Source organism: Mirounga angustirostris, unplaced genomic scaffold, assembly GCF_029215605.1.
Source record: "Mirounga angustirostris isolate CCGP_5_RB_7025 unplaced genomic scaffold, mMirAng1.0.hap1 SCAF_3, whole genome shotgun sequence".
Taxonomy (NCBI): domain Eukaryota; kingdom Metazoa; phylum Chordata; class Mammalia; order Carnivora; family Phocidae; genus Mirounga; species Mirounga angustirostris.
Window position 1 is genome coordinate 71436596 of NW_026991711.1, and position 12423 is coordinate 71449018.

The 12423-nt window shown below is 49.5% G+C and overlaps 1 protein-coding gene across 2 annotated transcripts in view; it reads right to left on the reverse strand.

Annotated features, from left to right (window-relative positions):
• The window catches only part of MTUS2 (microtubule associated scaffold protein 2), a 383491-nt gene that overhangs the window by 17980 nt on the left and 353088 nt on the right, over window positions 1-12423 (reverse strand). For both annotated transcript variants that reach the window (XM_045869255.2, XM_045869258.2), the window contains 2 exons: window positions 8370-8584; window positions 1202-1307 (listed from right to left, as the gene is read on the reverse strand). In XM_045869255.2, coding sequence (XP_045725211.1) covers window positions 1202-1307; window positions 8370-8584 — 321 coding nt within the window. The remainder of the gene's footprint in view (window positions 1-1201; window positions 1308-8369; window positions 8585-12423) is intronic.

The following is a 12423-nucleotide window of genomic DNA, read 5'->3' on the forward strand; positions in this document are numbered from 1 at the left end:
ACTAATAAGTCCCAGAGGTGGTGGGGCTGGTGCTTGAGGGAAGCAAAACATGAGTATTGGTTGTTGCACAGCAGATTTCGTTGTTTACAAAGAACATTTTTAAAATAATTTTTAAGAAATCTGATGTTGGGGCGCCTGGGTGGCTCAGTCGGTTAAAGCAACTAACTCTTGATTTTGGCTCAGGTCGTGATCTCAGAGTTGTGAGATAAAACCCTATGTCGGGCTCTGTGCGCAGCACGGAGTCTGCTTGAGATTCTCTCTCCCTCTCCCTCTGTCCCTCCCACTCATGGTCTCTCTCTAAAATAAATAAATGCATCTTAAAAAAAACCTCTGATGTTAACTTCCAAATTCTTAAAATTCGTTAATCTATTTATTAAATTCTATTGCTTTTAATATGCTTAAACAACCAGTTAACTAGGGAAAAAAAGTGAGGTAGGGAGAGAAATTGAAAAATAAATGATATATACTAACGGAAATGCATGTCAAAAGTGTAAAAAAGCTTCTTTCACAAAGTAAAAATCTTAGTAGTGCTTGGTAAATGTTGTTAGTGTTGTTATGACTCACAAAAAAAACCTCTATGTATTGAAAGATAATTCAAAGTTACAAAAAAATGTAAAAAAGATTTGGAGCTCTGCATAGCCCACGGGGAATGTGGGGCAGGTATGAGATGTGGAGACCCAGATCCAGCTGGACACTGCTGTGGCCCTGAACGTGCCATAAATGTGAGGAAAGTGCACCTACCTTGGGGTCGCCATTTTGTTTTAAAAGGCAACAAGACAAGGTAAAGCCCAGGACTTCCAGGCCTACTTTGGAAGAGTGGTTCTCCAGCTTTGAGACCCCTCAGAATGACCTCAGGAACCCTGAACAATTATGATGTGCAGAAGGCACCCCACAGCAGCTACATGGGATCGCCGGGTGGGACCTGGGCTGGTGTCCGTCCCCCGGCACAGCTCCCCAAGGTTCTCATATCCAGGCAAGTTTGAGGGTAAATGTTTCTGAGGAAAAATGTAGTTACCTGGATGGATCCTGGATCTTTTCTCTCTTCTTTCCATAGGAAGCAACACGAAAGACACACCAGGACAGAGAGGAGGGGAAAACGGAAAGAGGAGCAAGAGAGGAAAGGCAGCAGTATATACTGGTTTGGCTCGCACGGCCCACCCCGAATGGCCGAACGGCTGCACACGTCAGGGCTGGTAGCTACCTTGGACTTTGTGGTGATGGTCATCCTGCAGGATCGCGATGGCTACCGTGTGGTTATTTTCCATCTCTAGGAGAGCAGCCTCATGGCTGGCCGTGAGATCTTCTACCTGAAGGAGGCCACAGCTATGGTTACACACAGAGATGGGGGAGTGGGTGGCAGGAGTGTCCTCGCTGCTCGGAGAACACAGGTGGAATTCAACCAGTGGAGATGTCTGTGGCCAAAACGTCAAGGACAAGCCATTCTGCTGAGAGGACAGCCGTCTCGGCCTTGCGCCAAGGCAGGGGAGCCAGGATCTGGCGATGTTGTGGCAGCCCCTGAGTCAGGGGGAGGTCACAGGGAAGTCACCACCTCAGCCCAGCTGCCTGCAGGCGGCTGACAGCTCCTGGTGGGGGACAGCTGCCTGAGCCACCTCCTCACTGCCCAGGGCCTGGTTTCCGGCCCGTCCCTTCCCACTCCCATTCCTTCTCCTGCCCAATCACTGAGACAATGGTGGACAAGGAAAAGAAGAGGGCCCTCTACTGGATGATCGGCTCTCTGTTGCCCCATGGCAGGTGGGAGCATCAGTACGCAAGACAAACCGAGGGAACTAACCTTTCTTAAGCCACCTGCTATTGGTTCCTGCACTTAACTCTCACAGCAACATCACGAAGTAGGTCTTTTTATGCCCATTTTACAGATAAGGAGACCGAGGCTTAGAAGGGTTTGAAATGTTTTGCCAAGGACTCGTAAATGGCAGAGCTGGTAGTCGGCTTAGGCCTGTCTAACTCCACTGGTCAAACTCTCTCAAACTCACCGTTGTTGCCTGCCCCAGCAAGACCACAACCAATGCCTCAAGATGTTCTCCCCAGCTCCAGGACAGGCTGGCAGATCTGTGCGCTCAGCGTGTCTGCTTCACCATAACCTTGACCTCCAGGATGCAATTTGGACTCCCCCCGTCCCCGGCAACGTGGAGCTACTCCCGTTTCTCTGGCTGAAGGCACATTTCCAGAATGTAATCACAGGTAGTGTGGCTGGTCCAGGATTTTTATTTCCACCCTTCCTGATCTCTGCAGACTGCCCCACCCCCCAATATGTTTACTGTTCTTGTTCTTGTTGTGGCTGCTGCTTTAACCTTGAATGGATGACTTTTAGGAGTAATTTCAAAACACCACCTCTCCGCATGGTAGCAAACCAGAACAGTGTTTTTCCAAATTCTTTGTCAGTGAACCATTGTTAAAAAATACCACCGTACCTTGCGTTGAGCATGGGCCCACTCACACACAAAACCGAAGTTCCATAAGACAACCCTTTCCCTTCCTCCTTGAAATAACCTGGTTTTAAAATTTCTATCTTACTTTGTTTTTCAAAATGCCAGTTGCAAACCGCTACATTTATTTCATGACCTACTAGTGTATCAAAACCTGGCATTTGAGAAACACTGAACCAGGAAATGGGCCCCGGGGCCTGAAGCTCTTTGATGGACCAGGGGTAAGAACACACTGCTTCTAGCAGGTAATATTCAGCCATCTCTTAGAGACCCTCCTTTTTCTGGGGATAATTCACAGGCTGACCTTTGATTTGAAGGGAGGAAGGGCTCTCCACAAGAAAGGAAGCCCACTTACGAAGTGGATGCATCCGAGTATTTTTTATTTTAAAATGGGATGGATTCCCATTCTGGATAGTGTGATTGCGTGGGATAATTTGTCTGACTCCTCTCTCCTATGGAAAATGAGAACTTCATCCATTAAAAAAGAAATATCTCTGGCAAAACCAACAATGAACTCCACCGTGTTAGGAAAGCTGCATGATAAAATGCAAACGGACATGGTATGCAATGGTTCACTTTTATTTACTGGTCATTCTTGATTAAACAATATTTTACTTAAGGCTCAGAGCTATGAGTGCACTCAGCAGAAAGGCTGATTACCACAGTATCTAATTGTCCAAATCCTGTTTATATGAGGTTTTTATGGCATCTTTGTCCAGAGTCTTTTAGTCTCTTGGAAAAATAAATCACTGACTTAAAAAAATGGAAATATCTTTTCTTTCTGCTTTATTACTGATGTCAGTTAAGCCCATAGCACACTGTAGAAACAAATACCCACACATTATCTGGAGTTACATTACCCAGTTCAGAATAAAGAAAAATCTTTCATCAGTCTTTGGTATGATTCTAACTTATTGGGCTTTTATACAAATTGCCATGGGTAGTTTCAGGAAAGACAGATGAACGGAAGGGCTAGGTTCGAGAAAAGTCCCGCACGTCTCTGGAGCTGGATAGGCCCTGATTGGTCAATGCTACACTATGTTTGCAGCTAAACATACGCCCTTCTGGTTTGTTGGAAGGCAGGTCTTTGACTTACCGGTGATAACATAACGCCCCCAATACATTAAGGGTGACGTAAGGGCATGATCTCTCTGTTATGGCCTCTCAGAGGTGCTTTTATGAATTGTAATACCACGTCCCTAACTCTGAAAGGCCATATGCAAAGAGTGGAGGGCCCAGTACATTTCGAAGGAAACCAGAGAGAGTCAATGAGCCAAAATTTGGGCACAATAATCCTAACTCTTTGGTAATTTAGTAATTTCAGTAATTTCTATACATCTTTTTGGTTTTTAAAGAATACGAGGAAAGGGCTGTCCACTCTTGGCATCCTCTCTGTTGTCATGGTATTAATCCCCACAACATCTGCCATGGTTCCTGGCTTATTTCTGGAGCACGGGCTCGCACTCCGAAGCAGCCAGTAAGGGCTCTCAGCCTAAGGAGACTGGAAACCTTCTGAAGAGGAGATTCAGACAAGGTGAACGAAGGGAAACGCAAGGTCATTTTGTGCACAGGTCACCCAGAGACAAAAGGCAGTAAACTCTATCGGGCTGAATTACAGCAGACAAAGGCTTGGAAAAACCACCCTCAGGGGGGCGAGAATACAGCTGTGGGGCCTGCCTCACTCAGCCATTTGCAAAATACAGTTGTCTGAGGCTTTGGCAATTCACTTCGAGAAACGGACCTTTAGAATGAAGAAGCCTCTGCGCTTCGTGTCGTCTCGGTTTCACTCATTAAACCCAAACCAGATTAAACTCCCATTTACCGCCACCCCAGACTCTGTATTCATATGTGATCAGACAGAGGGAGCCGGCCCATGTTTACTCTCCCCAGGGCTCTCTCGATGTTCCTTTCCAGGTAACGACGAGACCCTCCTTGCCTTCTGTCCCTGGTACAGCATCCTGGGCGCTGACTCGAGCAGGATGCCAGCCGTGCCACAGCGCCCAGTGCGACTTCCTCGCGTCCGGGTCGCGCCTCTGCCCCTTCTCCAGCCCAGCGCGTGGGCAGCTGTGCATGGAAGGCCCTATCTTCCCTGGGCCGCCTCCCCCCAGCGTGCGGGGGCTCTGGTGCTGCAAGACCCTGGGCCCCCGGGGACCTCATTCTGTTTGATTAGGGAGAGTGTAGCACGCATGACCAAAGAGACCTGATGCAAGATGATGGACAAAGTGGCCTCCGATTACCCGTGGGGATGCTGAGCCTGCCAGCTAGTCTAAAAGGATGAGTTCTCCAGGAAAGGGGAGAAAGTATGTCCTGGATGTGAGACAAGGCTGGTGGAAACTCCAAAGGACCAGCACGGCCGCTCCTCAACAAAGGCTCTGCTCAGACTTTATTGAGCGGAATCCATAATGCATCTAGGAACCAGTGGCCCCCGGAAGAGGGTGACTTCAGGGCCAGGTCAGGGAGTAAGACAAACTGCCAAAGGGTCTGGGAGCAATGGGGTCAAAGATCACAAATCTGGTCACTGGATACCAGGCTCTGTGGCTAAGTATCCATGGGGACCAGCCCCAGGCAGCCCAGAAGGGAGGGCTGCAAGCTGGACAGAGAAGCAACACCGTTTAGGGCTAACAGGGAAAAGCATGGGTGTTTACAGTGGAAATCTGTTCTATGTGCTTCGAGAAAGGGAAGTTCTGGCAATCTGGCTTCTATTAATGTGTAGCAAGCTATAGAATGGGAGCTGATTTTAATGAAACACCTTTTAGTCATACTTTTAAAATCAAAGTCCTACCATACCTTGGAGGTCACTGAGGAAAGCCAAGAGGCAAGACCATGCCCCCTGCTCGTGACCCTAACCAGAGACTGCAGTGCTGGGCCCTGGGGCTTTTACGGACCACCAATGCTGGTCCCCCCTCAGCAATTCTGATTCAATTCATGTGGGGTGAAGACGAGGAGCGGTGTTTTGTCAGAGGTTCCCCTAAGTGATGCCCAGGTGTAGGCAGAGAGAGACAGTCTTTGCCCCTCCAGGGGAGCGAATGGCTGGATTTGTCCTATGGGAGATCCTGCAGTGAACTCAGAGGTCAGCCTGCCCTAGCAGTGAGTTCCCAAGTTGAGTTAAAGCCCCCGAAAATCCTGCATGTCGAAACTGATGCGGCCTCCCCATTGCCAGCCGTGGGGCGCTGGGGCATGAGGAGAAGCCAGACTGGTTAACTTGATTTTTAAGGCTCCAGGAGCACAGAGATGCTCCTACCTGTGGAGTTAGCATTGCCAAATGCAATTGTCCCTGATAAGGGAGACCCAACGAGTGTGGAGATTCTTGCGTGGGTAACTCACACCACAGACCATCCAAATCTCCATGGCAGTCATGCACTTGACCAACAGGCATTTATTCTGTCTGCAAACTGGGATGCTGGACTGAGGTACATTTCATCTTCCTCCCCACTGCCTGCATGCTCTCTGCTGGAGAAGGGGAGGGTCAGGATAGCAGCAGAACAATTCATAGATTTAAATCACGATCCTCCACCCCCGCCCCCAAACCAATGGGTTTCCATAGGTAAGGCTTACCCACATATAAACTCTTCAGAAGCTACTTCCATCATAAAGCTTTCCCCTTTCCTTATAGCTAGAAGTAATCTGAATTCCTAAACATGGCCTCTGTACTCCTCACCCAGTATTACAGTTTCTTGGGTACTTGTCTCAGAACTTTCCCCGATCTCTAACCTGGGGCTATGACACAAGCAAGTCCACACGTTCTATATCTTGGTATCGCTCCCAGTCGCCTGCCATAATGCCTTGCGTGCGGTGGCATTCGCCAAATATTCTTTGCACGGATGAATGAATAAATGAATCCTAGCTATTATGAAGGACTGAGAAGAAAAGAACTCAGAGCCTTCCTAAGACAGAGCACTTCTTAAATATACATGGGTGGCTTATGTGACTCCTTCTCAAGGGGAAAGGTTGGGGGCCTTCTTTCTTTCCAATCCCTCCCAGTATAAAATCTCTTCCGGGCTGCTGTGGCCCAGCTCAGAGGCCAGGCGAGAGCCCATCTCCCAGCGTGTGTGCCGGCCCCGGCGAAGCCCCGTCAGGCCTCCAGTGGTGTTGCAGCAGTGGACGGGCCCCGCTCAGCTGTGGCTTCAGCTCTCTGGTTCCCAGACACTGCACCCCGACAGGAGCTTTTGCTCGGAGGGCTCCCTCAAAGCACCTTCTCCTACTGGTGACCACCTCCCTGCCTCTTGGCATCTTCTCAACCAACCCGGAACTTCAGATCAGAAATCTTCTAGTGAATGTAGGGGGAAACATGATCTGTGTAAAACTGGGAGTGAACAGCCCAGGGATACAGAGGCACAGAACAAGTGGGTCTCTGCACACACTTGAGATGTATCGAGGGGCCAGGAAATCGGGAAGGCTGTGGAGAGCGACAGGTGCAAATGTCTACTCATGGGAGCTCTGCTCTGCAAGCTTAGGAGGCAAGATGCTGGGGCTCAGTTTCTAATCTTAGCAGCAGCAGGTAACTCTAGCTGCCAGCTATTCTGTTTCCTGGTCTCGGGGTCTAAAGCACCTCAAGCAGGCAGGCGTGTCTGGTTTCCACAGGCCTCTAGAAAAGGAGCATGCTAACCCGAGAAGCCGAATACAGGGCTGTCCAATGGGAGATTTTAAACGACAACAATAGTACTTATTATTACTCTGAAATGACTCTTGTGCCTCCTGCATTCCCAAGCCTCCAGGACTGCCGTCCAGGTTATTTATCTGGAAGCTGTCCGAGAAGAGCAGCCCGAATACTCATGCTAATGAAGGGCCATTCAGCGCGCGCCTGAGATTTAAAGAGCACTCTGCACAAATGCAAGTTTACTTTAGGGATGTGAAATAACACACCTGTTAGAAGGCGGGCATTGGGGCATCAGAGCCCTGGGGGCCTGGAAGGAAGAGCAGAGACAGGAGCCGAGCTAGCTCTCACGGAAGCGCAGCTGACCCTCTGTCTCGCTGCACAAGCCGCAGTCCCGGAGGGGAGCAGGCTTGGGGGGGCGGCATGACCCCGGGAATCCTCCTCAGTGGCTCCAGGGAGCACTGCCCTCTCTACGAAGACTGTCAGGCTGAGGTTAACTAGAGAATTTGTTCCTTCATTCAGCAGATGTGTGCCGAGGGAAGGCTCGGCAGTCAGGCACCAGACATCTAGAATGGGTAGACCCGGCCGACAATTCAAACTTCGCACTGGACTGCATGGACCCTGGAGCCAGACTGGGTTCCTCCCCGGCTTTTCCCGGCCCCACCCTGTGAGTTCTGGCAGATGATTCAACCCCTGGGTCTCGGTCTTCTCACCCGTGAGATGGGGGCGATGACGGAACCCATGTCGCAGGGCTGCTGCGAGGATGGATGATTGGTACAGGTAGAGAGTTAAGAGCAATCCCCAGTGCATCACAAGTGCTAGGTGTGTCTGCTTGTGATTACCACCGCCCTCCGAGGAATATACAGATGAGAAACAGGGGACCCGAGTAAAATTTATAGTTCATTCAACAGTGATAAGCGACTAGAGTAGGGACAGGACAGGAAGAGTGTGTAGGTGGTGGGGGAGGGGCTGTAAGTTTAGATAAAGAAAGGCCTCGCTGAGAAAGTGATTTTGGAGAAACGTCTGGATGAGACGGAAAGAGGGAGCCATGGAATGTCTAGAGGGAGAGCATTCCAGGCAGAGGGCACAGCAAATGCAAAAGCCCCAGGGTGGGAGCGTGCTTGGGAAGAAAGGCACGGGAGGGAGGCCAGGGTGGCTGTGGGGGGTGGGGGGAGAGGGAGCAGCAGGAAGAAATGAGGTCGGAGAGTGAACTTGACAGCAGCTCACCTACGGAGCAGCACTTCTTGCTAAAGCAGCGGCGCTGGCAGCCCTCCACCTTCCACCTGTGTATCCCAACAGCAGAGACAGAGCGCCGAGGGCGGACTGACCTGCTCCCGGTGCTGACACCGGATCCGCAGCAGCTGGGCGTGGTGCTCCTCCTGCAGGCGCACCATCTCGGCCTCAAACTGCCGCTGCAGCCTCTCCTCCAGGTCCTGCAGCTCCGCCCGCTGCTGCCAGCCCAGCCTCCGCACCTCCTCCTCAAACCGCCTCTCCAGGTCCTCCTTCTCCTTTTGCAGTTTCTCACACTTGGCTGTGTTGAAGGCTGGTGGGGAGGGGGAGAATAACACCTTTTGAAAAATTGCTTAAGAGGCACCAAAAGCTTCGAGCCCGAGCGTCTTTAATACCCACCGGCAGATCACCAAGGTTAATGTAATAACCAGGGCAAGATTCTCCTACTCTTGCTTCTGTAGAGCTTCACAGTTTGCAAAGCTTTTTGCCTTCTACCGCGTTTGGTCCTTACAACCGACCCTGGGTGTTGGGATCGAGAACGTGAGCCCCAGGGAGCTCGGGTGACTTGCCGGAGGTCCTCCGGTGTGCGGAGAAAAGAGCTGCAAAGGCAGATTTGGGCTTTCTGCCCGCAAGCCCCGTGTTCCTGTACTAGAGCAGGGTTTCTCTGAGTGTCCATGGACCACAGCCATCAAAATACTGGGGGTTGGTTAAAAATGCACGCTCCTAGGCACACCTTGAGTGGGTTAGAGCCCCTGGGGCAGAACTCAGGATGTGCTTTTCACAAGGTCCATGGTGACTCATGTCCATTAAGGTTTGGGACCTGAGCGCACCTGGAAGCTGGAGACAGGATGGGGGGTGGGGTAGGGAGGGAGGACACGTAGATACTGAAGGCTGTTCCCTTGGGGCTGAAAAGCCAGGTGGGGCTATCTCAGAGAAAGTGCAGGGGTGATAGAGCTTCACCAACAACCAGGCTTCTCCCCCAGAAGGGCTAACCGCTCAATACCCCCATGCCACCCCGCACAGCCCTGGTGCGTTTCCTGTGCCGCGGGCTGGGGATGGGGACTGTGGCCCAGCCTGCTGCCCCCGCCACTACTCTGCTTAGCGTTTGTGCCTCCCTTGGGCTGCAGATGGGAGTGACTGCTTCCATTTTAAAGATCGCTGCCTCCACTGCAAACTGCTTTCAAGAAGGAGGAAAAACAGCTTGACAATCTACTACGCTTAGGTCAAATGGAGTTGCTTATACCCAGCACACGCACGCAGAAAGGCGCACGCACACACCACGCACATTCCGCAAGTGCCCTCTGCTCTGCGCTACAAGGTGGGGAAACATGGTCACCTGCTTTATCATTGAGTGAGTAGGTATAAGTGCTGGGTAAGTGGGATCTACCCCTTGCGGGGCGGGGCGGGGTGGGGGGGATGATCAGGAATACACACCCAAGGTAAGTGAGATAGCAAGTGAAACAACTTAATCAGAAGTCCCACCCTAAAGAGGCAGCTAATTCAAGGGCTTCTTTGTCACATTTGACTCTAAAAAAGTTCTTTTAATCAGCAATGGGATGTTTAAAAACATTTTTTTCCCCTGGTAAAATGAGTGGTGGATTGGCTGGACACCACACAGGCACATTGTCCTATGTGAACAGTGTGTAAGCATCTGGCCAGCCCAGCAGCCTCAGACAGACCCCAGTGGTCTTCCTGTTCTCGTGCTTCACCTGGCCCAGTGTCCCAGGTCCTAGCATCGGGTGGAGTATTCCAACGCACAGTCTGGAGAAGTTGTTTGCAGGATCTGCCAATGTAATCAGGGTGAACCCAGGGTGGGATGGTGGGCACTGTCCTCTCCAGGTGCGAGCAATAAGAGGACGTACTATCTTAGAGAATTTAATAGCAATAACCAAACTGACTTTGAAAGCCCTCTGCCTTTTAATGTTCTCTTGTACCAGCAATTCTGAAAAATGTTAGTGAAAAATAATCCTCCTCAAAAAAGTCTTTTGTTGGCCTAAGTTCTAAATGATTGCTACAATTACTGTTGAGGTTTTTAAAAATAATTTTTGTATTTCATAAAAATCACAGAGAAAACTTGGAAGTATAGTACAAATTATTGTACAAATGACATTTGTCCCCTGAACCATTTGAGAATAAGATGCTGACCTGTTGTCCCACCAACCCTGAATTCCTTAGTGTATATTCCCTGCAAACAAGGACATTCTCCTACATAACCACAATATAATCATTAAGATCAGGACATCAACACTGATCCAATGGTGCCATCCAATGCTCAGACCCATTTAAATTTCACCAATTGTCCCATAATATCCTTTCTAGAAAAAGGATCCAGTTCTGAGTCACAAGTTGCATTTAGCTGTATGGTCTCCTCACTCTCCTTCAGTCTGGGACAGTCCTTGGTCTCTTCTTGACTTTTGGGACCTTGGTGCTTTTAAAGTCAAAAGGCTATTATTTTGTAGAATGTCTCTCAATTTGGTTTGTCTGATAATTCCTCATTACTAGATTCGGGTCACGCATGTTTGGCAGAAAATATCACAGAAGCGGCACTGCGCTCTCATTTGAATATTAATCAATAAAAATGAGATTTCTTTTTAAATTGTGTATGTAGTGAGTCAGGAAGATAATGCTTATTACTGATTATTGCAAGGTTATACGGGAAATGATACACGGTTTGGAGGAAGCGGTAGTACAGATAGATGGTCCATCTAGAGCGTCACATATGCTAGGAATGCCCCTGAATATTGTTGTCACCTCCGCTGCGAGTGAATCTTCTGGGCGAGGTTTACCTAAGGGGCAGATTGCTGGGGGTGCTAACAAGTACTATCATGAATAACAGACTCAGTCCGAGGCTTTCTGGTGCCTGGTGGTCAGGTCATGGTGGAAAAAGGTTGAGGGTTCTCCCTTACGTCTGATCACTGCAGGCTACGGTCCCTATAAAAAGGACCTGACAGTAACTATCGGCCAAAGGGGCTCAGGTCTGGAAGCAGCAGTGGGAAAATGCTTGCTCCCGGAAGTTCTGGCTCACTGGCTTTATTAGCCTAGCTCTGGCTTTTCCCAAAGACCCTCCAGCCAGGGAAAGTTGGTAGGGGTTTCACCAGGGAATTTAGCTGGTGAAAAAAACTATCAGGACCCACAGACCAGGTAAAAGGTATATATAAAGACAGGATTAATCTGGGGTGACTGGATTTTATTTTATTTTTTCATTTTTTAAAAGATTTTATTTATTTCAGAAAGAGAGAGAGCAAGAGAGCATGAGTGTGTATGTGGGGCAGGGGGAGCAGAGGGAGAGAGAGAAGCAGACTCCCCGCTCAGCTGAGAGCCCGATGTGGGGCTTGATCCCAGGACCCTGAGATCATGACCTGAGCCTAAGGAAGTCGCTTAACTGACTGAGCCACCCAGACACCCCCTGGGGTGACTAGATTTTTAATAGCAAGAACAAAAACCATGGAATGTCCATTTAAAAAATAGTGGTTGACGGATTGAGACAAAGTCAAATTGTGGCAAATAGGGGGCGCCTGGGTGGCTCAGTTGGTTCAGCGTCCGGCTCTCAATTTCGGCCCTGGTCATAATCTCAGGGTCCTGAGACTGAGCCCCCACCTCAGGCTCTGTGCTCAGCATGGAGTCTGCTTGAGTTTCTCTCTCTCGGCCCTTCCCCTAGCTTGTGTGTGCTCTCTCTCTAAAATAAATAAATAAATATTTTTGAAAAAATGGAGGGAAACAGAGGAGCAGTAATTGTACCCACACTGGGGGACGGACGGGAGTCATCCTACAAAAGGAAGATGGATGCCACTAGGTGATCCAGGGATACACAGGTAGTGAGCCCCAGGGAGGGTTTCTGGGTGCTCGGGGCCTCTTCCGAGGATACTCTTGTGTCTGTAATTCGGGTGAATTGACTTCAAAGTGGTCTTTGTCCCATGTAGCATGCACCAGTGGACGGGGACAAAGCAGCGACAATATGTTCGCTTTTATTTAAAGTAGGTCTACAAAGCAGCACACAGACAGGTGACACAAATTGCCAAAAGATCATGACAGTCAGCACCATTCCTGATGAAGTACACGCAAACCAAAGTAAGAAACAATTTCCATCTATAAAGCTGATAAAGATGAAATATTCTGATAGCTGGGAGGGTCCGAGGAAAGTAGCATCCAATG